Source organism: Panthera pardus, unplaced genomic scaffold, assembly GCF_024362965.1.
Source record: "Panthera pardus isolate Hobbes unplaced genomic scaffold, ASM2436296v1 HiC_scaffold_18, whole genome shotgun sequence".
Taxonomy (NCBI): Eukaryota; Metazoa; Chordata; class Mammalia; order Carnivora; family Felidae; genus Panthera; species Panthera pardus.
The window spans coordinates 2541790-2567043 of record NW_026526743.1 but is presented as its reverse complement, the minus strand read 5'-3'; the positions used below and the strand labels follow the sequence as shown (position 1 = coordinate 2567043).

Genomic DNA, 25254 nt, shown 5'->3' with positions numbered 1-25254 from the left:
CCTCACCGATGGGGAAACTGAGGTCACGCATCCAAGGCAAAACACAGTTAAAAAGCGGTACTGAGGGGAAATGACCTTTGTGTGTATGTGTGTGTTTTAATATTTTTTTTTTTTTTTTGAGAGACAGTGCGAGCAGGGGAGGGGCAGAGAGAGGCGGGGAGACACAGAATCCAAAATGGGCTCCAGGCTCGGAGCTGTCAGCAACGAGCCCGACTCCGGGCTCGAACCCACAAACCGTGAGATCATGACCTGAGCCAAAGTCGGACACTTAACCACTGAGCCACCCAGGCGCCCCTTAAGAGGAAATGATCTTAGCCCCTACCTCACATCACACACCTGCACGTGCATGCGCATAACACACACACAATCAATTTCCGATAAGTTACGGTTTTAAGTGTAAACATCTTTAAGTACAAATATAGGATGTCTTTCTGGCCTTAAAGTAGTAATATTCCTAAAACAGAACCCAAAGAGTGCCAACCACAAAAAGAAAAGGACAGGGGTGCCTGGCTGGCTCAGTTGATAGAGAATGTGATTCTTGATCTTGGGGCTGTGAGTTCAAGCCCCAGGCTGGGTGTGTGGGGCCTACTTAAAAAATAAAAATAAGGGGCGCCTGGGTGGCTCAGTCGGTTAAGCGTCCGACTTCGGCTCAGGTCACGATCTCGAGGTATGTGAGTTCGAGCCCCGCGTCGGGCTCTGTGCTGACCACTCAGAGCCTGGAGCCTGTTTTGGATTCTGTGTCTCCCTCTCTCTCTGACCCTCCCCCGTTCATGCTCTGTCTCTCTTTGTCTCAAAAATAAATAAATGTTAAAAAAAAATTTTTTTAATAAAAAAAAATAAAATAAAATAAAAATAAAAATAAAAATGACAGAGACGCCTAGGTGGCTCAGTCAGTTGAGCATTTGATTTGGTTTCGGATCAGGTCATGATCTTGCAGCCTATGGGTTCAAACCCCACATTAGGCTCTGTGCTGGTGGCACAGAGCCTGCTGGGGATGCTCTCTCTCTGCCCCTCCCCCGCTCACACACACTCACACCTGTGCTCTCTCTCTCTCAAAATAAATAAACATTTAAAAAAAAAACACTTCTAAAAAAATAGGACAAGGCACCTGGGTGGCTAAGTCGGTTAAGCATCTGACTTCCGTTCAGGTCATGACCTCGCGGTTCATGAGTTCAGGCCCCGCACTGGGCTCTACACTGACCGCACAGAGCCTGCTTTGGGTTCTGTGTCTCCCTCTCTCTGCCCCTCCCTGCTTGTATTCTGTCTGTCTCTCAAAAAAATAAACATAAAAAAAAAATTACAGACTGGATAATATTTAAATGAAAAGACACTGTCATCAAAAGACAACATTCAGAAAATGAAAGACAACTCACAGGCAGGGTAGGCAACGAGATTTGTAATACATAAATCCTACAAAGGACTTGTATCCAGAATCTATAAAACCTGATAAACCGAGAACAAAAAGACAACACAAAAGACAAATAGGGAAAAAGACTTGAACAGACACTTCAGAAAAGAGGATCTCCAAACGGCCAATAAATATGTGAAAAGGCGTTCAATCCTTAGTTGTCGGGGAAACGCAAATTAAAATCAACAACACGGGCTCTGTGCTGACAGTGCAGAGCCTGCTTGGGCTTCCCTCTCTCCCCCTAGCTCTCTGCCCCGCCCCTGCTTGCTCTCGCTGTCTCTCTCGAAGTGAATAAATAAACTAAAAAAATAAATAATTAATTAAAAAAAAATAAAATCAACAATACAAATTAAAATGTGGTATCACTATCCGCCCACTCTAGAAAAGCTAACAGGAGAAACATTAACCATAACGAGTGTTGATGACAGTGTGGAACATGGCCCCGGTCGGAGTGTGGACTGGATTTTTTTTTTTTTAATCGGGGTGCTGGTTACATAAATGAATTCAGTCTGTGAAAATTCACTGAGCTACATACTTAGAGTACGTACATTCTTCTGTTCAGAGTATTATAATTGCAATGACAATTTTTAAGTGGTACGGCCTGGACTGGAACCCTAGAAATCATTAGTAAAGAAGTGTCTTCAGGGCGCCTGGGTGGCTCAGTCGGTTAAGCGTCCGACGCCTGATCTCGGCTCAGGTCATGATCTCACGGTTCGTAGGTTCGAGCCCCAAGTTGGGCTCTGTGCTGACAGCTCAGAGCCTGGAACCTGCTTCGGATTCCGTGTCTCCCTCTCTCTGCCCTTCCCCCACTCCTGCTCTGTCTCTGTCTCTCTCTCTCAAAAATGAACAAACGTTTAAAAAAAAAAAGTATCCTCATTCTTTTTTTTAGGATAGTTCCAATTTTTTACTGTTAAAGGGTGACACTGGGGAATGCTGGTGACTTTCTCATTTGAACCACGCTCGGGTCCATCCGTAGATCAATTTCTAGAAGAATCACCGCTAAGTCAGAGGGTATCATTGCTAAGTGCTCTGGGAACTTTTATCACTACTGCCCTATGGGCAACACCCTGCACCTCAGGGTCACACTGGAAAGGCCGGAGAGCTGCTTAAGTCCCACTCACCCGTGAGCCATACTGACTGAGGCTCTCGAAGCTGACGCGCTTGGCCAGGGAAATGCAGGCGATACGCCGGGGCTGGGTGCACGCCACGTGACTGAAGCCGGCGGCCAGCAGGTACTGGGGCACCTGGGTGGACTTGCCACAGCCCGTGTCACCCGCCACCACCACCACCTGGTGTTCCTTCAGTGTCTGCAGGATGCGGGTCCCGTACTGGGCGATGGGGAGGGCCGCCCGTTCCCTCTGCAGTCTGGCCAGTCGTCCAAACGCCTGCTTCTGGCCAAAGTCCAGGTAGTGCAGAAGGGCTCGGCGGAACTCGGACACCCTCTCCGGGGGCTGTCCGTCCAGCCCCCGAGAGCCCCGGGCGTCGGGGCCCCGGACCGAGAGGTTGATGCGGTAACGGGGGTCGTAAGCGCGAGGCAGGTCGGCCAGCGCCGGGATGCTGTGCTTGGGACGCCCAGGGTCCTTGTCCCCCTTCCTGGTGCTCTTGAGGTTCTGGAATCTCTGTAAGCGTTCAAAGAAGGTCCAGAACTTCTTGCGCTCCTCAGAACCCTGGGCTATATAATCCTCATCACGGAAAAAGGCATCCTCGAAGAGGCGACGGGTCTCCGGACAATTCCAGTCCCATTTCTCAGGGGCGTCCTCCTCACTGGGATCCCAGTGTCGGCCTCGGTCATCCCCGCCCTCCTTCGTTCTGGGAGGAGGCATGTGGCGGGCAGTCGCGACGCGGTCTCGAAGCTGCAGTGAGAGCCCAGTGCCCGCGAGGAGGAACCACCTTCTCTCCAAAAAGCCAATTTTGCTCCTCACTGTGGCACAGGACGATGACAGGCGATGGGCCCCGGGTCAAACTGGTGACACACAGGGCACCTCACGACTCCTGCGGTGATCTGTGCGACAGACACAAGTCCATCCTGGGTCTTCCAGGCACTGAGCACCTGGAGGAGAGAACAGAAGACTCGTTCGTCTTTCGAAGTAATTCCTGAAAGGCTGCGGTTTTGTAAGCACGGGACGAGGAGGATGGATGGTAAGGAGTAAGGTCACCCTGAGCCCTCACACGTGGTCACGGTCACATACGGCAGGCATTTCACCAGACAATCCAGTGACTGGGCTGTGGGAGCCCAAAGGAGCTACCTGACCACGCCTGGGAGTCAGGGAAGGGTCCCCAGAGACGTCTGACCTGAAATCTGAAGGACTGTAGGCCATGGGACCGTCACGAGAGGCAGTAACACAAGAAAGCTGGGGTATAATGGAAACAGTATGACAAGACTTCTTTTCTTAGTATTTATCTTGTGGGGGGCGAGAAGGAGAGAGTGTGAGCCTGAGGGGGGAGGGGCAGAGAAAGAGGGGGACAGAGAGGATCTGAAGGAGGCTCTGTGCTGACAGCAGCCAGCCTGATGTGGGGCTCGAACTCACCAACCATGAGATCATAACCTGAGCTGAAGTCGGAAGCTCAACTGACTGAGCCACCCAGGCGCCCCTAGGCAAGAGCTCTGAGAACCCCTACTGACTGCGCAAGCAACAAAGGTCTGGCCAATCATGGGCCCCTACTCATCCTTTGCCCGTTGATTGGTGCGAGGTGTGGACATGTCGCCCGGGGAGAGCCAATCACGGCCTTTCTCTGGAATTTACACTAGGCTGCCAGGAGAGAAAAGCCCTCATGTTATCTATCTGCTTTCCCAGAAATCCATCCTAGAGAAAAGCCTGCACGTGGGCAAAGCACGCACCAGGATGGCCACTGAGCAGCTACCAAAACAGAGGTGGAAGAGGGAGAGGGGAGAAGGTTGGCAGCATCATTTAGTGCTGGAGACCTAGTTCCCAGCTACACAAGAAAATGTCTTCGCTCCAAGTTGGTTTTCTGACTCTCAGCTGCCTAAGTCCTAATAATACACAGCATATCCTCGTATGTACAATATTCTGAAGTCCATCCCTCAGATTCTTATCGTTTATGACCTTCAATGGATTCAGAGGCTCTGAAGCCTCCTAGGTACAGGCTTTGGAGTCAGGCAGACCCGGGTTTGAATCTCTGCTGCATCATTAGATGTGTGACCACTGGTAAATTAACTTGTGAGGCTGTTTTCTTCGTCTATGAAATGAGGATAATGCCGTCTTCCCAACATCGTAGCACTGATTGCCAAGCCAGGCACGGAGGAGCAAAACAGTAACTAGAATTCGAGTCCAGTCTTTCTCCCCGTGATGACTAACAAGGGTAAAACGGCAACAACCAGGGGCCTATAACCTGGAAAACTACACTCAAGGCCACATCCCACCTTCGTATGGAATTAGCAATGCCTTCACCTACTCTTCAGTCTCTTGGGGCCATCATAGAATAGATTCCACCTCTGCAGTCTCGTGGGGCACTTAGGTCATCCATGGGAGTTATTAGAGCCAGAAAGGGGTTTCCACTGAGGAAGCACTTGTGAGCTGGCAGAGTGGTTTCCCGCGGGAACAGGAGCCTGTGCACCCTGTTTTCTGGTAAACACCTGGGCTGGGTGGTGCTAGAGTGGGAATGCAAGTTGTAGGGGAGGTAGTCAGAGGAAAAGGCCTTGGAAGGCTGCTGACACTGAGCCCATGATCCTCAGAAAAGGACAGGGAATGAAATGGAGCGCATTCCCCCGAGGCTGCAAACCGCCTGTGTGCACATGGGCCCAACAGAGCGCAAACCATGGCTCTCAAGCAGTCTCTTCTCAAGAAATCCACCGCCCCAGTCTCTTCTCAGCTGATGGAGCAGGTGACTCTTGATTTCGGGGTTGTGAGTTCAAGCCCCACATTGGGTGGAGAGATTGCTTAAAAATAGTATCTTAAAAAAAACAAAGGAATCTTAGGCTAGCTTGTAGATTTCTCGGATCCTCTGGCTGCTCTTAACTGTGTCTCTGACCATCTCTGGGCCTCTTGACAATGGCTTTCAGGGGCCTTCTCTGCTTCCCTCGTTCTCCCCTCTCTGGCTGTCCATCCTCATGTCTCAGCCTGTCTCTTCCAGCTCACCATGCTCAGCCCTCTTCCTCCGTTTCTTTTTTTTTTTAAATAATTTTTTAGGGGCGCCTGGGTGGCTCAGTCGGTTAAGCGTCCAACTTCGGCTCAGGTCATGATCTCACGGTTCATGAGTTCAAGCCCCACGTCGGGCTCTGTGCTGACGGCTCAGAGCCTGGAGCCTGTTTCAGATTCTGTGTCTCCCTCTCTCTCTCTGACCCTCCCCCGTTCATGCCCTGTCTCTGTCTCAAAAATAAACGTAAAAAAAAATAATTAAAAAAATTTTTTAAAGTTTTATTTTTGAGAGAGACAGAGTGCGAGTGGGGGAGGGGCAGAGAGAGGGAGACATAGAATCCAAAGCAGATTCCAGGCTCCAAGCTGTCAGCACAGAGCCCGATGTGGGGCTTGAACTCGCGAACTGTGAGATCATGACGTGACCCGAAGTCTGACGCTTAACCGACTGAGCCACCCAGGCACCCTCTTCCTCTGTTTCAAAGTCTGGTCCCGTCTCTCGTTTCTCTGATTTTCTGGTCTGACATTCTCCCCAACCGTCTTTCTCCATTTGAGCCTCTCCATTTACCTCCATCTGCCTTTCTCGTTTGCTCCTTGTCGTCAGCTCTGATGCTCCGTTTTTGTCTCTCTCCAGTTCCCACCACTGTCTCTCCCTCCATCACGACTCCCTCTTCATCTCCATTTCTCCACCTAATATTTTGCCTCCCAGTTGTCTGGCGCTTTGACAAGTTAGCACTCGCTCCCGTATCAGGTTCCATTCGAAATCACCTGTGTATACGTACACGTGCAACGACAAGCATCTGCGCACCTACACTTCCCTCACAACGTTAAGAAGGTGCTATCGCCACTCCCTGTTGTGCTGAACCAAAGATGGTTAAGTACGTGGTGCGACGAGGAATTCCAATCTAGGGAGTCAGGCTCCCATTTACTCCTCTTCGTCTCCTCGGTGTGATTCTCCATCATCTGGCTTTATGTCTCCATTTTCAAACATGACGCGGTCGTTCCAGTTCTGTTCGCACTCTAGTCTTCCAGCGGAACCAGTTCTCCATCGCGTCCCATTTCTCCACCCCCCCAGATGGCTCCCTTTGAGGGTCTGCCCTCATTAGGGCGGCCGTCTCACTCACTTCCCACCTCCGGCTCTTTCCGTCAGCTGGCTCTTCCCCTCTCTCAGTCCCTCTGCCAGCTCTTGCCAGTTTCTATTTCCACTGCCTCCATCTCTGTATCAGTCTCTCCCCATGACGCAGTCTTGTGAATTAATGAAGAGACATCTCACTACGATGGAGCTGGGAGGCCCCAAGAAGGGGGGAGCTCTCCGGTGGTACCACGCGAGGTCAATCACTTGGAAGAATTGTCAAGTATAGGCTCCATCACTTGGAAGAATTGTCAAGTATGGGCTCCGAGAGAACTGTTGATAGCAAAGAATCATCAAATACCGGCCGCCACGGGGGAGCAGGTTCAGGGTCAGTGGCGTCTCCTTCAAGAAATCCACCGCCGCACCGGCACCCGGGTGGCTCAGAGGGTTGAGTCACCGACTCTTGATTTCCACTCAGGTCATGATCGCAGGGTCAAGGGATAGAGCCCCATGAGTCTCTCTCTCTCCCTCTGTCCCCTCCCCGCTTCCGCTCTCGCTCTCTCGAATTTTCTTAATGCTTTAAAACGTTTTTAAAAAGAAATCCACCACCACAGCAACTCAACGAGAAATCATCATCGCCCTGAATTCTTGCTTTCTCCAAAGCAAAGGACTTTCATTCAAAACCACCCCTCCCCACTTCGCCCCTCTTCTCCATGGTTTTTGCTACAGCCGGCCTGTCCCAAATTGCAACTGTCCATTATCCCCAAGTAAAACCCACCTTGGCTGCTAAGATAACTTTTATTTTGAAGGCCAACAAGTGTCTTGCTCCTCCGTGGGAACTGCCCGCCTCCCGAGCCTCTGTTCGCCAATTTCCACGCCCATCTTCCTACTCTTCCCCCACCCCACCCCCAAGTTCACGGTGCCACATTTTCTCTGCAGTCTCCGCGAGGCGCTCTGGGGGCCCCCATCAGCTCCTCGCGCCCCCCCCCCCGCCGCCATTTCTCCAGTTTCCGGCTTCCGTCCTCTCTCAACCTCCCCGTCTCTCGGTCCCTCAGCTTCTCCAAGCTTCTTTTCGCGACTCCCATTTCTTCCAGTCTCGCGCCTCTCCGGGGCCCAGGCACTGCCGGGGCGCGCAGGCTCCATCTCCGTCCGCTTCTCCCGGCCTCTCTGGCTCCTCCAACACACTTCCTCACCTTGGGATTTCCCTCCCGACCCCTCGGCTCGCTCCCCAGCTCCCCAACCCGTTCGGACCCGCGCCACCGCCGCCGCCCCACCCCCCTCACCTCACAACCGCCGCAGCCGCTCCAACTTCCGGTCGCCAGCGCCCCACGCGCGCCCAAAGCCGGCTCTGCGCCTGCGCACGCCACGCCTCGCGGCCCGGCCCCACCCCGCCGCGGGCCGAGGAGCCAGCGCGCCACTGGGGGCGTCCGAAAACCCACTCTGCGCCTGCGCACAGCACGCGCGGGCTCCGCCTCTCTGCAAGCGGAGCCGGGAGTGACGCTGCGCCCTCTAGGGACGGGGGGGCAGCACTGCGGCGGAAACTCGGAAGCGCCTTTTCTCGGGCGTACGCTACCCTCCCCCTGACTGTCACTTGCGCCCGGGCCGCTCCGACGCCCGGGGAGAATGCTAGCAGGAGCCCAGACGCTATGAAACCGCTCCCGTGATTTAGTCACTACGATTCATAATTATTAATGCAAGATTCTGTTAACGCAAAATTCACCCTAGCAATTCACTAATAAATAATTCAGCTCCACTCCCCAGCCTCTTGAAGGCAGGGGCCGTTCCAGCCGTGGAGGTCCCATGTCCTCCAGCGTCCACCACAAGGATCAGAGAGTCGGTAAATGTTTGTTGACTAGTCCTAGGTGCCCCAGTAATTGCGGGTCTGAGCCTCAGTTTCCCTATTTATAACATGAGGATAATAATATCTCTTTTTCAAGACCGTTGGGGAAAGTAAGCGAAAGTGTATACATAAGGTAATACATTGGGTTTTTTTTTCCTACTGTACATAGTAGGCATTCAATAAATGTTAGAGCTTTCATTTTTATTGTATTCTCCTCATTCCCCTTTTTCCTTAAGATGATATTGCCATTGAGAAGCTACGGCCTTCAGTTCTAGACCCAGTTCTAGGCACTGAGCATACAGCAGCGAACGAGACAGATAAAGTCCCTCCTCCCCCGGAACTCTGGTTTTAGTAGGGGAAACAGACACATAAGTAAAAAGAATTGCCAAGAGGTACTGTCACGCTCTTTGGAGAAAAACAAAGCAGAAAAGGAGCAAGGAGTGCTCTCATTTTAAGTAGCATGATCAAAGAGGACAGCTCCAAGGAAGGAGCATTTGAGCAGAGTCGAAATACATGATGCAGCAAGCCACGGAGCCCCCTGGAGGTAAAGGAAATAGAAACCGCAGAGACTTCCATGGCAACGAAAAGGGTGGTTCCAAGGTCAGCAAGCAGGCCTGTGTGGAGGGGGAAATAGCAGGGAAGGAGGTGAGGAAAGAAGGCAGATAGATCAGATACACTACGGTGAGGATTTTGGCTTCTCATCTGAGTGAGATGGGAGCCATGGGAGGAGTTTGAGCAGAGGAGGGACCTGAGGCATGATCTGACTTAGGTTTTAATTGAATCCTCTGGCTCAGTGTGTGAGAAACAGACTACAGGGTACCCAGATGAGGAAAGAGGACCGGACAGGCCACTGATACAATCAAGGGAGAGATTGTGGACCAGGATGATGGCAGAGAAGATGGCAAGAAGTAATCGCATTCTGTGGATATCTTAAAGTAGAACAAGGCGTCAAGGATGACTCCAACGTTTTTGGCTTGAGTGCCTGCAAATATGGAGTTGCCATCAACTGAGATCAGGAAAATAGGAGGGGAGGGCTCAGAGAGAAAACCCCAGAGTTTCACTGTGAATGAATTAGTCAGTTACGGGTTGGACGCCAAGGTGGTACGTCAAGAGGGAAGTTGGATGTCATTACAAATACAAACCTTCCGAAAACAATGTGAACACAGAGAGGCCCATTCATCTGTCATTATCAAAAGAAGGGGAAGAAACTGACTAAGCACTTCTTGAAATTTGCAAAAGAGAACAATTTATTTTTAAAGAAAAATGGGAGGGAGTAAAAATACAAAGTCAAGATGTAAGTCACAAACTACCAACATTAGGAATGAGTAGAAAACTTGAAACGAGTTCTGTTAGGATCCGGCTCATCAGAAACAAGGAAATCAACACGTTCCAAGAACAAACAAAATTAAGAACAGAAAAGGGGAAGTTACAACAAACAAAAAGCGAGATTACTTTTAACGACCCGCCTTCTTAACATGTAAGAAGGCTTACATGAAGTTTATTCTTCTTTCAAAAAAAAGTAAGGCTGATGCAGTAATAAAAGACAATAAATTTCAAAAGCCACAAAAGTCTTTTGATAAACATACCAAAGAAAAGCTCTCCTAAATGGCACCTGGTCCCAGTGGACTGACAGCAGGGTTTCCCCTGACTTTTCATGACGCTCTATAAATTGTCTCAGGACATAATTCATTCTACGAGGGAATATTGGTCTTAATAACTCATGCATGTCAATTCTGAATGAAACGCCAGGAATAAAATATGTATTGTTGAGGACCTACTATGTATCCCTGTAGCAGATAGAGAAAAAAGATAGCAAGAAAGAGAACCTCATCGCATTGAGGAGCTCAGGGTCTAGATGGAAAACAGGGTGTAGACAAAGATCGTTTTGATGTTTCTAAGACCTGGGGTGGGGGGAGGAGAGACAGGAATAAAAATAGCGCACTGGTTGCCCGTGGGGAATTGACGGTTTACCTGAGAACTTGGGTTCTAGAAACTCAAGTCAGAGAAGAGAACACTATGCCCTCCGTTGGAGGGGAATGGATCAGAGAGGGTTCCCCAGAGAGAGTGTCATTGGAAGGAAAATTTCTGAGCATGGGCACTGGAGTCAAGGGAACGTGGGGTCAAATCTCAGCTCTGTAATTTCCTTGCCGTGTGACGTTGGGCAAACGACCTCCGCTCCCTGAGCCTCATCTTATAAAATGAAGCATCTCTCGTTCCTTCCCTGTGTTGTTGATGGAATTACCCTAAAGGAGAAACTATGTGTAAGATGCTGCCCTGTAAAGACTCTATATCCAGGCACCCCTCTTTATGTTTTACTTTTTAAAGGTACACTCTGCGGGGCGCCTGGGTGGCTCAGTCGGTTAGGCGTCCGACTTCAGCTCAGGTCACGATCTCGCGGTCCGTGAGTTCGAGCCCCGCGTCGGGCTCTGGGCTGTTGGCTCAGAGCCTGGAGCCTGCTTCCGATTCTGTGTCTCCCTCTCTCTCTGCCCCTCCCCCGTTCATGCTCTGTCTCTCTCCGTCTCAAAAATAAATAAAACGTTAAAAAAAATAAATAAATAAATAAATATAAAAAAATAAAAGATGTGAGCAGGTGAGATTCTCCAGGGGCCCTTCCCAATAGAACTTTCTGCAGTGGTGGAAAGGTTCTATATCTGCACGACCCGATATGGTAGCCACCAGCGACACGTGGCTATCTATCGAAGCTGGTGCAACTGATAAACTAAATGTTGCATTTGAATTCATTTGAATTTGAGTAAGATTGGGCAGCACAGATCCAAAGGGCATTCTGGGCAACGGCACCAGCTTGGGGAAACAGCCCAGAAGCATGAACTAATCCAGCTCAGAGGGTCCGTGTGAGTTTCCTGGGGCTGCCAATTAAGAAGTAACCACAAATGTAGTGACTTAAAACAATGCAAATTTATTCTGTAAGTTTTGGGGGTCGGAAGTCTCAAAGCAAGGTGTCGGTAAGCCCCTTCTGGGGCCGCATTCTGTCTCCAGTCGCTGACATCTGCTTCTGTTGTTACATCTGCTACTGACTCTGACTGATAAGGACCCTTGTGATTCCCTTGGGCCCATGCAGATCATCTAAGATACTCTCCCCACCCCCAAGATCCTTAATCACATCTGCAAAGTTCCCTTTGCCACGGTAGGTCACATAGTCACAGGCTCAGGGGATTAGGATGTGGACCTCATTAGGGGCCATTATTCTGCCTGCCACAAGAATATACTAGAATATAAACGTGTCCAGTAGTGGAGAGAAGCCTCAAATACCAAGCTAAGGAGCTAGGACGTAGGCTTTCCTTCAAAATACACTCGTAATCTGTCACCTTCTCACTACCTCTGCTCTTACCCTGACTCGAGTCACCATCACTTTTTGTTCAGACTATTGCAGTAGTCCCTTCGCTGTTGCAATGGCTCCTCGTGTCCCTTCCCCCCACCCCCATAGACTCGTCTCCACCAGCAACTAGAAGGACCCTATTAAAATCTAAGTCAGATCAAGACCTCTTTCTGCTCAGAAAAGGGTCGCCTGATGTAGATTAGAAAAAGAAAAAAAAAAATTACAGGGATGCCTGGGTGGCCCAGTCGGTCGAGGATCTGGCTCTTGGTTTCGGCTCAGGTCATGATCTCATGGCTTGTGAGTTCGAGCCCCATGTCGGGCTCTGTGCTGACAGCTCAGAGCTTGGAGCCTGCTTTGGATTCTGCGTCCCTCTCTTGCTCTGCCCCTCCTTCACTCATTCTCTCTCTCTCTCTCTCTTTCTCTCTCTCTCAAGAATAAATAAAATATTAAAATTAAAAAAAATGTTTAAACCTTTTCCTTGCTATTTACCTGAAACTCAAATTTACTGGGTCTTGTGTATTTTAACTGATAAGAGTAGCTCAGAACACTCCCATGGATCTCCAGACACTTGCTATGGCCTGAGAGGCTTTCGAATCTGGCCCCCCACTATCTATCTCCCTTTCTCACCCCACTTTCCCTCTTGCTCCCTCCACACTGGCCTTTTCACTCTTCCTGGAATATGCCAAGCTCATTGTGCCTCAGGGCCTTTGTACTTGCTGAGCCCCGTGTTTAACATACTTTAAGCATGACCTCTCCCTCCCTTCCTCGGGTCTTGGCTGAAATATCACCTTACCCGATGAGCCTTGCCTGACTGATCGATATCCCTGCCTCACTCAGCCCTTTTCGTCCCGTTTAGATTTCTTAACACTTATCACCACTTGATGTATTCCATATTCACTTTTCCTTTGCTTTCTGTCAGTCTTCGTCCACGAGAATATTGTCTGTCTTCGTCCACTAGAATGCCAGCTCCCCGAGGGCAGGGGTTTGTGTCTGTTTTGGTCACTGCCACTTCCTCAGTGCCTATAATAGGGCCTTACACATAGCAGGTGCATAACGAGTGGATGTTGAACGGATAGAGAAATCAGTGATGATATCATTGAGCCCCTGGATCCAGCCGTGCCTGAAGCCAGCTTTGCGAAATCAGACAGAAGAACACAAACCAGCCTCCTTCTAGCCTACACCTCCATCTCCGACACGAGGTCGTGGCTGGTGGATTTCTTGCTGCCCACACTTTCATCCTTGCTCTGCGACTCCTTCAAGGCCCAGTGACACGCGGCCGGCAGTGACCTGCGCAGTTGCGTCCTCCCAAAATACAGGAAGAGCATGGGGTTGAGGCAGCTGTGAGCCAGAGCCAGGCCGCTGACCAGGGGTTCCGCCCGCAGGGCCCGGGCCAGGAGCGCGGAGTGCGGGGCGGCCACGGTGAGCACCAGCCCCAGCACGTGGTAGGGGGCCCAGCACACAAAGAAGCCCACCACCACAGCCGTGCCCAGTGGCCAGCGGCGTCGGGCCGCGCGGCACAGAAGGGCACCGTGGCAGCCGGCCACGACCGCCAGGGGGCCCAGGAAGCCGAAGACGAAGCGGGTGGCGGTCACGGTGTTCTCGGCGGCCGCGGACCCACCATAGTCCACTACGCATTCCAGGCGTCGAGGGAAATGCTCCTGGTGCAGCCGGCGATAGATGGCCGAAGGCACGGTGAGCAGCAGGGCCACCGTCCAGGCGACCGCGCGGGCTGCCTGCACCCTACGAGCCCGCCCGGCGGCGGCCCCCCAGCCGGGCCTGAGGGCCAGCAGGCAGAGGTCCGCGCTGAGAGCGGCCAGGAGAAGCACGCTGGCGTACATGGACAGCAGGATGGCCGAGGACAGGGCCCGACAGCCCACCGCCCCGTACGGCCAGTGGCCCCCGAGGGCGAGGGGCACCGCCAGCATGGGGAGCGACAAACAGCAGAGCAGATCCGCCACGGCCAGGTGGAGGAACCAGCTGGCACCGACCCGGTGGCGGGCCTCTTTCCCGGACACCCAGGCCACCACGGCATTGCCCGGCACGCCCAGCAGGAAGACCGCCCCGTAGAGCAGGAACGGGGCGGCGCCCAGCGGGTCGCTGGAGACACAGGTGCCGTCTATGCAGTCCACGGGGAGGTCCGGAATCCCGTCGTAATCCCCATACTCGTAGCTGACCGACGTGTTCTCCATCCAGGCCCCAGACACCTGAACCGGGGAGAAAGGCGTGGAAAGTGAGGAGGAAACCCCCCCCCACCGGGTCCCCGGAATCCTAGGGGGTGGGAGCCCCATTAGCGGCTTGGAGACTAGACGCTGTGACGGGCTCCGAACCGCAGCGCGTTCCGGTCTTGCGACTAGCTGGGGAGCGACTTGGACTTCGAGGACGATGCCACGTCAGCACACCCGCCTCCCACCCACCCTCCCCCCCCCCCCCCGTTGGAATCCTGGAATTCCAGAACTAGCTCCAGAGCATGCAGGAATTCTAGAATGTCCCAGTGTTACAACCCAGGCTTCTTAGCATCTGGGAATTCCGGAACGCTACAGCGTCACGACATGATCACCATCGGGGCGCCTGGGTGGCCTAGGGGGTGAAGCGACAGACTCTTGGTCTCCGCTCAGGTCGTGATCTCATGGTTCGTGAGTTCGAGCCCAGCGTGGGGCTGCGTGCCGACAGCTCGGAGCCTGGAGCCTGCTTCGGATTCTGTGTCTCCCTCTCTTTCTCTCTCTCTCCGCCCCTCCCCCGCTCGTGCTCTGCCTCTGTGTCTCAAAAATAAATAAACATTTAAAAAATATTTTTATATAAAAAAATGATCGTGATAAAAAAATTTTTGGAATCCCCAAATATTATATTAGGACCCTAGCCAACTATTATTTGGAATTTCCAGAGCAGCGCTGTGTGTTCATGGAAATGTCCTCTATGGGGGCGCCTGGGGGGGCTCAGTCGGTTGAGTGTCCCACATCAGCTCAGGTCATGATCTCACGGTTGGTGGGTTCGAGCCCCGCATCAGGCTCTGTGCTGATGGCTCAGAGCCTGGAGCCTGCTTCGGATTCGGTGTCACCCTCTCTCTCTCTGCCCTTCCCCCACTCATGCTCTGTCTCTCTCTGTCTCAAAAATAAATAAAATTTTTAAAAAAAATGTGTCTTATTTATTTTTTGAGGGAGAGAGGAAGCAGGGGAGGGGCAGAGACAGAGGGGGACAGAGGATCCGAAGCGGGCTCCGCGCTAACAGCAGTGAGCCCGACGCGGGGCTCGAACTCACGAACAGCGAGACTGTGACCTGAGCCGAAGTCAGACGCTCAACCGACTGAGCCACCCAGGCGCCCTCTACTAAGAGCAATTTTGTAAAGTCGTGATAGTGTCAGGAAAACAGGAAAAATAAAATCTCGAATTCTCCATTAGGAGATTCATTCATTCATTCATTCATTCAAGTTAGCACCTGAGTACCCTGTCTGTTCCAGGCACTGAATTCACAACGGGGTGACATTCTAGGTGGATGGAGGCAGATGAGGAAGGAATAAGTCACACAAGGAATAAAGAAGCAAAATACAGTATCTTAGAAGGTGATAAATGCTATGGCAAAAAAAAAAAAAAAAAAAGAAAAATCACACAGGGAATTTTAAATAAGTGGTCAAAGACGGCCTCTCTGAGAAGGTGACATTTGAACAAAGCCATAAAGGAGGTGAGAGGGATGAGCCGTGTGGGGATCTGAGAGAAGAGAGTTCCAGGCAGAGGGAACAGCCAGTGCAAAGGTCCTGAGGTGAGAACATGGCCAGTCACGTTCAAGGAACGGTGAATCATTCGATCCCTATAACAACCCTCTGATTCTAACACTGCTATTGCACCCATTCTGCAGACGAGAAAACAGGCACAGAGAAATAACCTCCCTACGACCATCCAGCTAAGCAAGTAACAGAGCCGAGTTTTGAACTGGGTTGGCCCCGCCCCGGACCTCCGGGCCCTGGAATATATTCACCCCGAAATCTTAGATTCAGAAGGCAGGACAGCCCGTGGCCCGGAGCAGACCCGGGCTCTGTAACTGAGTTTCAGTTGGCTCTCTCTCGGTTTCCTCATCTGAGAAATGAGTCACGGAGGTGGACCTACCTCATCGGTTTGGGGCGGAGGGGAAGGAGGCCTTGAGGAGTTGGTGTGTGTAAATCACGTGGCACAGACCAAGGGCTCAGGTAGACCGTAGACGATCCCCCACAATGTCAGAGTGACCTGACCCTGTGGCTGTCTGCTGACTCTTCATGGGCTGGCTGGCCCTACCCAGAGCCCTGTCTGGCATTGACACAAGAGGAAGAGCAGAGGGGAAGTTGGGACACCTTCTGCCCCCTCCACCCTGCCAACTAGCTGCCAACCAGCTGCTAAGAGGCCCGGCCACTGTGTGTGTGTGTGTGTGTGTGTGTGTGTGTGTGTGCAGGCTTTAAAAATTCAGGGGCGCCTGGGTGGCTCAGTCGGGGAAGCATCCGACCTCGGCCCAGGTTAAGATCACGCTGTCCGTGGATTCGAGCCCCGCGTCGGGCTCTGTGCTGATGGCTCAGAGCCTGGAGCCTGCTTCCGATTCTGTGTCTCCCTCTCTCTCTGCCCCTCCCCTGTTCATGCTCTGTCTCTCTCTGTCTCAAAAATAAAAAAAAAAAAAATTAAAAAAAAATTTTAAATTCAAACACTCACCAGCCGTGTGGCCTTGGGCGGGTCACTGAACCTCTCTGTTCCTCAGCTTCCCCGTCTGTGATACGAGGATAATGATATTCCTCCCTTAGAGGTGTCGCGAGCATTCAGTAAGTGAATCGGGGCGACAAGCCGAACCCAGTGCCTGGTCCACAGTGAGCACGTGACATGTGTCACGTGCTGCTACACGTACCCTCTCTCCCACCCTAAGACCCCCGCCCTGCCCAGCTTTTACTGGCTAAAGTCTGGAAAGCATTCCGCGTGTTGGCAGCTCAACCAGTCTGTGGAATTTCCCTTTTCAGATGTCAGACAGGGATGGAACATTCCAGCACCCCCTGGGTCATCTCTTAGCCTTTTCCACGCAATGTGTTTTCGATCTGTTTCCCTATCTGCACACACATCCACCCTTTTCTTACGGTTCAGAATCGGCCCCCTGGCTGGACGGGTCATGCTCATTAACCAGCCTTAGACTAAATAAAGGACGTTGAAAAAAAAAATTTTTTTTAAGGTTATTTATTTGAGAGAGAGACAGCGTGAGCAGGGGAGGGGCAGAGAGAAAGAGAGAGAATCAAAAGCGGGCTCTGCGCTACCAGCAAAGCCGCGAGATCATGACCTGAGCTGAAACCAAGAGTCGGACGCTTCACCGACGGAGCCACCCGGGCGCCCCAATAAAGGACAGTTTTAATAATGGTCACGAGCAGCTTAATTATGTTATCACCTTTTATGCAATAAACTATATTCATATAACTATATCTACATGTAAAACATAATTACCAAAATAACTATTATTATTACTTTATAACAACGAAGAGAGCAGGTGACATTTATTGAGCACCTACTATGTACCAGGCATAACCCTTATGACAACGCTATGAGGTACGTGCCATTGTTATGCCCCATTTCCCAAACTGTTGGCTACTTCTGGCTCCACTGTGTCCCCGGCATCTAGAAGGGCACCTGGCCCGCAGCGGGTGCTTAGGGGATGTTTGGCGAGTAAACGAATGAAGAGGGAAACTGAGGCACCGAGAAACAAACGGGTGACTTCGGCTTCTTTCGGTTCCTTGAGATCCCAAGCACCCGTGTGAGTGCTCTTGGCACACGTGTGTCTGTAAATCAGCCTGTCGTGTTGGAGCCCCTGGGGCCCGGGGGAACCGTGGAGCAGAATGGACTTGAACCCAACATGGGATACCTCACCGCGACCTCCCAGAGAAGCATACATATGCTCATCAAAAGACCTTTGCCAGAAGAGTCACGTTCACAGCAGCCCATGTTGGGAAACCACCCAAATAGTCACCCACAGGGGAACGAATAAACAGAGCAGGGTATATTCCTGCGGTGGAATGTTCTACAACAATGAGAATAAACAAACCACACACGCGAAGGTGGATAGATCTCACATATACACTGCTGAGGGGAGAGATCCAGACAGACACGCGGGAGAGTTGACTGAGTAGTATCATTCTCATCAAGTTCAAAAACGAGCAGAAGAGGGGCGCCTGGGTGGCTCAGTCAGTTAAGCGTCCGACTTCGACTCAGGTCATGGTCTCGCAGTTCATGAGTTCGAGCCCCGCGTCGGGCTCTGTACTGACCGCTCAGAGCCTGGAGCCTGTTTCAGATTCTGTCTCTCCCTCTCTCTCTCTGACCCTCCCCCGTTCATACTCTGTCTCTCTCTGTCTCAAAAGTAAATAAACGTTAAAAAAATTTAAAAAGAAAAAAAAAACGAGAAGAATTATCTGGGGGGGGGTTAGTAACTGGGGGAACGGGAGGCACTTTGGGACCAGGGTTGTGCTATTCCTTTTTTTATTTTTAATATTTATGTATGTTGAGGGGCATCTGGGTAGCTCAGTCGGTGAAGCGTCCGACTCTTGGTGTCGGCTCAGGTCACGATCTTGTATTTTCATGAGTTCGAGCCCCGTATCGGGCTCTGTGCTGACCGCGCGGAACCTGCTTGGGATACTCTGTCTCCTTCTCCCTCTGCCGCTCCCCCGCTCACGTTGTCTCTGTCTCTCTCCAAATAAATAAATAAACCTTAAAAAAATTTTTTTTTTTAATTTTGAGAGCGGGGAGAGGCAGAGAGAGAGAGAGAGAGGGAGAGAGAGAATCTTAAGCAGGCTTCACGCTCGGCGAGGAGCCCAACGCGGGGCCCGATCTCACAAACGGGGAGATCACCGCCTGAGCCGAGATTGAGAGTCTGACGCTCAACCGACTGAGCCACCCAGGCGCCCCCGGATTGTGCTATTTCTTGGCCGGGGTGCTCACTGCCTGTGCAAGCTCGGCTCGTGGAGATACGCGGAGTTTCCTGGTTCTGACGTGCCCACTTTTCTGTGTGTATGTTACACATGAAAATAAAGTCAAAGTCTTAAGGAGCGGGATGACTGAGTCGAAGGGCTAGGTCACGGGACGCGTTGCCATTTGCTGGGGTCTCCAGAAACTGCCCGAGATCCTGGAGGTTGAAGACTGACCGTTTCCTCTCCACCTGGGTGGGAGGGCTACGTGGGTCCTTTGCCCCAAGCTTTTCTGCCGGGCTGCCCGAGTAAATTCCACGGGTCTGGAATCCCAGCGGAATGGTGAGAGGGTTCCATCTCTCAAGTCCCAGGACTGAGTCCCAGCTTCTGACAATCATTCGTCTGAAAGGCCAAGCTGGTGCGACGCCTCCCTCCCGCCCTTCCCTCCATCCTTACTGTGTCTTGTAAGAGGATCCTCATCTTGACCCAATGCCACCTGAAGCACGAGCCGGGCTCACAGCCGGGACCCAGGAGGTCTGAGGTCTCTCCGGGCGTCTGGCAGCCGGGGGGGATTCCTGGAAGCCCGTCCCCTTGGCCGAGGGCTCCCACGGGACGCCGCTGGGCACCGCCGACTCACGGGCCCCAGCAGATCTCCACAGCCAGGAAAAACAGGAGTGGCCTTGTCCTACGCCCCGGGGTGTGTTTGTCTTGTACTCTTCCCATGACTCACATATCCCAAAATTACTGGGCAGCACATGAAGCCAGAGACGGCTCGGGTGGGTGGAGGGCTGACCCTGTGTCACCAACCCCAGGATCAATGTCACCAGTCACCGATTCTTGGAAGCCACACCTGCGTGCTGTTTGACCTTCAAGACCTGGGGGGGCGGAAATCTGGGCTTAGACTCACTCTCCCATGGGACCCTCTGAGGTCACCCTCACCAAGCGCTCGCTGCCCTCTCCCTGCCTCCCAGCCTCCAACCGCGTGCCCAGCCCCTCTCTCTCTTCCCTCCGCAGAGCCCCAAGGGCAGATAAACACGCCTCCCGCCTTCCATGCACTGAGGGAGACGGCTCAGGGTCACGATCCCCACAAAAAGCCCAAGGCCACCAAACACAGGGCCTGAGGCCTCAGAGCCGACAAAACGCAAACAAATCCTATCCCTCCTGTGAGCCTCAGTTTCCCATCTTTAGAATGGGAAGATGTTGACCTTCGAGGTCCTTAACCTCCCTCCCAGCACAGCCGCAGAGGCTGAGAACGTGGGCGTGAGAACCAGAAGGACTCATATTTCAGGTCCCCCGCTGAGGAGTTTGGGTGGGGGGGAGGGGAGAGTCTCCGCCTCTCTGAGCCTCAGTTTCCTCTCCTGTGCAGTGGACTTTCTGCAGCAGCAGGAAAAAAAAAAAAAAAAACGGTAAAGAGATTGAAAACACACATACGAATACGACAGTGCCCGGCACGTCGGAGGTGGCTTCCCCTGTGCTAAATCCACAGCAGAAAGACTAACAGAAACTCTTAAAATTTACATTTTAAGAACGCAGGCTTTGGGGCGCCCCGGGGGGCTCCGTCAGTTAAGCGTCTGACTTGGGCCCAGGTCATGATCTCACGGTTCGTGGGTTCAAGCCCCGCGTCGGGCTCTGGGCTGACAGCTCGGAGCCTGGAGCCTGCTTCGGATTCTGTGTCTCCTTCTCTCTCTATTCCTCCCCCTCTCACGCTCTGTCTCTCTCTTTCTCGAAAATAAGTAAACATGACCAAAAAAAAAAAAAAAAAAAAAGAACGCAGGCTTAGCAAGAGGAAGTGACTCTCCGATCCCAGAGCCCCTATTCAGCAGTTTTCTGTGTTTGTACTTCTCTCTGTGTGTGCTTCAGGGGCTGAGGGGACGTATTTACAATGTTTCTTTTGTTGTTGTGTACAGAGTAAAATCATGTTGTTAGAGGAAGTTGTTCTGAGTCAACAAACTGGATGGAACTCACTGCGCGACTTGGGGCGTCTCCCGGCCCCTCCCTGGGTGACCGCGTCTTGGCTGAACCTTGTCATGGCCCCAGACCTCCCCGAGGAGACAATTGTCCCCTCCGTCCCTGCCTTGCTCCGGGAGACCCCTTCATCTCCCACACCCTATGGGAACCCGTCCTGGTCCGAAAAGACCCGGGGACTGTCCGTCCTCAGTCTCATCCGGAGTTTACAGATTGGGCTAAAACTGCTCAAATCGTTAAATCTTCATAAAACTCAGCCCCTGAGTCTCGGGGTGCACGTTTCTCGGATTCTGGGAGGCCGAGGTTTTCCGGTGTCCCTGGCGCTGGGGGCCTGGGGGATGCTGTGGGTTGAGGACGGTGTCTCTACGGGCTGCAGAGGCCAGGGGCGAGGGATGAGGGGGTGGGGACCACAGATTTATAAAAAGTGAGGGGCCAATCAGGGGGTGGGATTCCTTTACAGCCATCCCACGAGATGCCAAGTCCCAGCCCCTCAACACAGGGAACCTAGAAGGAGAACACTTTAAAGTTTTTTTAATGTTTTTATTTATTTTTGACAGAGAGAGAGACAGAGCACGAGTGGGGGGGGGGGAGGGGGGAGCAGAGAGAGAGAGGGAGACACAGAATCCGAAGCGGGCTCCAGGCTCCGAGCCATCAGCACAGAACCCGACGCGGGGCTCGAACTCACAGACCGAGAGATCATGACCTGAGCCGAAGTCGGATGCTCAACCGACCGAGCCACCCAGGCGCCCCGAAGGAGAACACTTTAGAAGGTTCAGTTGACAGGGGCGCCTGGGTGGCTCCGTTGGTTAAGCGTCAGACTCTTGATTTCAGCTCAGGTCATGATCTCACGGTTTGTGAGTCCGAGCCCCACGTCGAGCTCTGCCGTGGATCCTGGAGCATGGATCCTGCTTGGGATTCTCTCTCTCTCTCCCACTCTTTCTGCCTCTCTCTCTCTCAAAATAAATAAACTTAAAAAAAAAAAAGGTTAAGTTGACATAGGAAATTGCCATGTTGTGGGTGCAAATAGGTCGTATTCCGACAAATATCTGACGAGAAAGCAGGTAAGTGGTTGCCAGGAGCTGGGGGGCAGGGAGGGGTGTCTTTTGGGGTGACGGGAATGTTCCGGAACCAGACCGTGGTGACAGCTGCACCCCACTGGGAATGTACTAAATGCCATTAATGGTGACTTTTTTCGTGACTTGTATTTTACAATTTTTTTAAATAATAAACAATAAGCCATTACACCTCCTCACCCCACAATGGGATGAAGTTTGGCAATTTCACAGGGTTCACCCGATCGTAATTTTGTAGATTCACTTATTTTCTTTAAAGATTCTATTTTTTAAATTTTTTTTTCAACGTTTTTTATTTATTTTTGGGACAGAGAGAGACAGAGCATGAACGGGGGAGGGGCAGAGAGAGAGGGAGACACAGAATCGGAAACAGGCTCCAGGCTCCGAGCCATCAGCCCAGAGCCTGACGCGGGGCTCGAACTCACGGACCGCGCGAGATCGTGACCTGGCTGAAGTCGGACGCTTAACCGACTGCGCCATCCAGGCGCCCCTAAAGATTCTATTTTTTAAGTAATTTCTATCCCCAACCTGGGGCTCGAACCCGCAACCCCGAGGTCAAGAGTCGCACGCCCTACCGACTGAGCCGGCCAGGTGCCCCCACCCTAACAAAACTCTCGAAGCCTGAAAGGGTGAATGGCTATTTGACCCAAGGGATCTTACAGTGTTAGTCACAGACTATTTGAATCACAGGATTGTAGAATGTCACCCTAGAACCCGGGCGCGTTAGACACATAGAGCTCCAGAAGTACAGAGCCTGGGTGGCTCAGTCGGGTAAGTGTCTGACTCTTGATTTCGGCTCAGGTCACGACCCCACGGTTCACCGGATCGAGCCCCGAGTTTGCTGTCAGCACAGAGCCTGCTCGGAATTCTCTCTCTCCCTCTCTCTCTCCGCCCCTCCCCCGCTCACACACAAGCGCGCGCGCTCTCTCTCTCTCTGTCTCTCTCTCTCTCTCAAAACACATAAACAAACGTTTAAAAGTATAACTAACACCCAAATTAATTGTGTCTGATTCTCTCTGCTTCGCTTTGCTTGCCTCTTACTCATGCGTGGCTTGCATTGTGCCTCCTATGAGACCGTGCTGATCCGGAACGGTACCTACCCGGGGGTTAGAGGTGTGGTGTTCGGGGAGGTCACACGGCACAGGTGCAGGGACGAGGCTTTGCCCCGGGGGCCTGGGGGAGCCAGGTCTGAGGAATAGGTGGGTGGGTGTCGGGGCACTTGGTGGCGGTGGTAGGCAGGGGGCGGGGGACGGACACAGCCGGCTCAGCCAAACCCAATCATCCACTTTCTTTCTCCCCCACTTCCTCCTCAGAACTTGTTGAGCCAGCAGATGCCCCCAAACCCCAGATGTGGCAACGGCCGGGCCCTTCTTCAGCCCACTTCCCTCTCCCCCGGGCGGGGCGGCTCACCACCTCGGAGAAGCCACCTGGATCCCACGCGGTGACCTCCGAGTGTTTCCAGAAGACCATTGCGGGGCGCCAGCTCTTGGGACAACGTCTCCCTCCCAGATCGGAGTGAGGGAAAGACCTCGCCGTCTGCAGCCCACTCCCCACCCCCGGGGGGAAAGCTGGCCGTGCTCATGATCCGAGCCCAAATCCAGAGTCCGGTGCCTAATCGACCGAACCACCCAGGTGCCAAACGGGACGATCTTTTAAAAACAGGCCGGTTGGGGCGCCTGGGTGGCTCCGCGGGTTAAGCATCTGACTTTGGCTCAGGTCATGATGCCACAGTTCACGGGCTGGAGCCCCACATCGGGCTCTGTGCCGACAGCTCAGAGCCTGGAACCTGCTTCAGATTCTGTGTCTCCCCTCTGTCTGCCCCTCCGAGGCTTGCACTCTGCCTCTCGCATTGTCTCAAGGATAAATAAACATTTTTAAAAAATTAATAAAAAGAAATATGCTGGGAGCGCCTGGGTGGCTCGGTGAGTTGAGTGTCCGACTCTTGATTTGGACTCAGGTCGTGATCCCAGAGTCGTGGGATTAAGCCCCACGTGAGGCTCCACACTGAGCATGCAACCTGCTTAAGATTCTCTCTCTCTCTCTCTCTCTCTCTCTCTCTCTCTCTCTCTCTCTCCGCCCCTCCTCTACTCTTGCTTGTTCTGTCTCTCAAATTAAACACACAGTTACAGGAGGGAAATGGGAAAAAAAATTATAAAAGAAATATCTTGGATATATTGTTAGGCGAAATATAGTATTGGCTGCATGAATATATTTTATATATGAAATATCATTGTATATTACAATGTAATAAATATATTGATAGTATTACTATCACTATACTACATTGATGTCAATTATATACATTCATATAATGTTAATATGTGTTATATATGTTCTACATTATGTAACATAGTTATACATTTTGATTTTATCTGATTATAAATGTAATTATTAATAGGGGCACCTGGCTGTCTCAGTCAGGCTCTCAGAGTTGTGAGCTCAAGCCCCACGCTGGGTGTAGAGATTGCTTAAAAATAAAATCTTTGCTGGGGCGCCTGGGTGGCTCGGTCGGTTAAGCGTCTGACTTCGGCTCAGGTCGTGATCTCACGGTCCGTGAGTTCGAGCCCCGCGTCGGGCTCTGTGCTGACGGCTCAGAGCCTGGAGCCTGTTTCAGATTCTGTGTCTCCCTCTCTCTCTGCTCCTCCCCGGTTCATGCTCTGTCTCTCTCTGTCTCAAAAAAATAAATAAACGTTAAAAAAATTAAATAAAAATTAAATAAAAAATAAATAAAATCTTTGGGGCGTCTGGGTGGCTCAGTTGGTTAGCATTGGGCTCTTGATTTCCGCTACGGTCATGATCTCATTGGTTCATGAGTTCGAGCTGACAGCACAGAGTCTGCTTGGGAAACTCTCTTTCTCTCTCCTTCTCTCTGCCCCTCCCCTCAAAAATAAATAAATAAACATTTTAAAAAATAAATAACTAAAATAAAATCTTTGAAATATATATATACACACAATTACTATATAACATATTGATATTCATATAATACATAATTGTATAATGTTCATGAATATATTATATTCAACATTACTATGCTACTCATGTCATTGTTGTTAATATAATTATAAAATATAGGGGCGCCTGGGTGGCTCAGTCGGTTGAGCGGCCGGCTTCGGCTCACGGTCCGTGAGTTCGAGCCCCGCGTCGGGCTCTGTACTGACAGCTCAGGGCCTGGAGCCTGATTCGGATTCTGTGTCTCCCTCTCTCTGACCCTCCCCCGTTCATGCTCTGTCTCTCTCTGTCTCAAAAATAAATAAACGTTAAAAAAAATTTAAATATATTACTATTATTTCATCCATTTCTTTTTTATTTTTTAAGTGTATGTATTTATTTATGTAAGTTCTACCCCCAACATGGGGTGCAAATTCACGACTCTGAGATCAAGAGCCACACACCCTCCCAGCTGAGCCAGCCAGGTGCCCCCGTTTCTTCTCAATTTTTTAGTGTGGCAACCAGAAAACTGGAAACTACCTGTGAGATTCACAGCATGTTTCTGTTGAATGGCGCTGGTCTATACGATATTTCTAGCCCATCTGCACACACGCACGCACGCACACAAAACACTAAACAGAACTG

At 51.5% G+C, this 25254-nt stretch overlaps 2 protein-coding genes across 4 annotated transcripts in view; both read right to left on the bottom strand.

The window, feature by feature from the left end:
* Positions 1-7957, bottom strand: part of DHX34 (DExH-box helicase 34) — a 28736-nt gene extending 20779 nt beyond the window's left edge. The window contains 2 exon segments of the mRNA XM_019425873.2: positions 2530-3458; positions 7858-7957. Coding sequence (XP_019281418.2) covers positions 2530-3231 — 702 coding nt within the window. The 5' untranslated portion in view covers positions 3232-3458; positions 7858-7957.
* A 3351-nt stretch (positions 7958-11308) lies between these two features.
* C5AR2 (complement C5a receptor 2) lies at positions 11309-22911 on the bottom strand. Of its 3 annotated transcripts, none has more exons than XM_019425872.2 (2): positions 22779-22911; positions 11309-13955 (listed from the first exon to the last, which is right to left on the bottom strand). In XM_019425872.2, the coding sequence occupies exon 2, from the start codon at positions 13938-13940 to the stop codon at positions 12927-12929; it is 1014 nt and encodes a 337-aa protein (XP_019281417.2). In that variant the 5' UTR covers positions 13941-13955; positions 22779-22911; the 3' UTR covers positions 11309-12926. The 3 variants fall into 3 exon arrangements, with proteins under 3 accessions (XP_019281417.2, XP_019281415.2, XP_019281416.2); XM_019425870.2 differs by lacking the exon at positions 22779-22911 and adding an exon at positions 19097-19230; XM_019425871.2 differs by lacking the exon at positions 22779-22911 and adding an exon at positions 15849-16114.
* Between the last annotated feature and the right edge of the window lie 2343 nt (positions 22912-25254).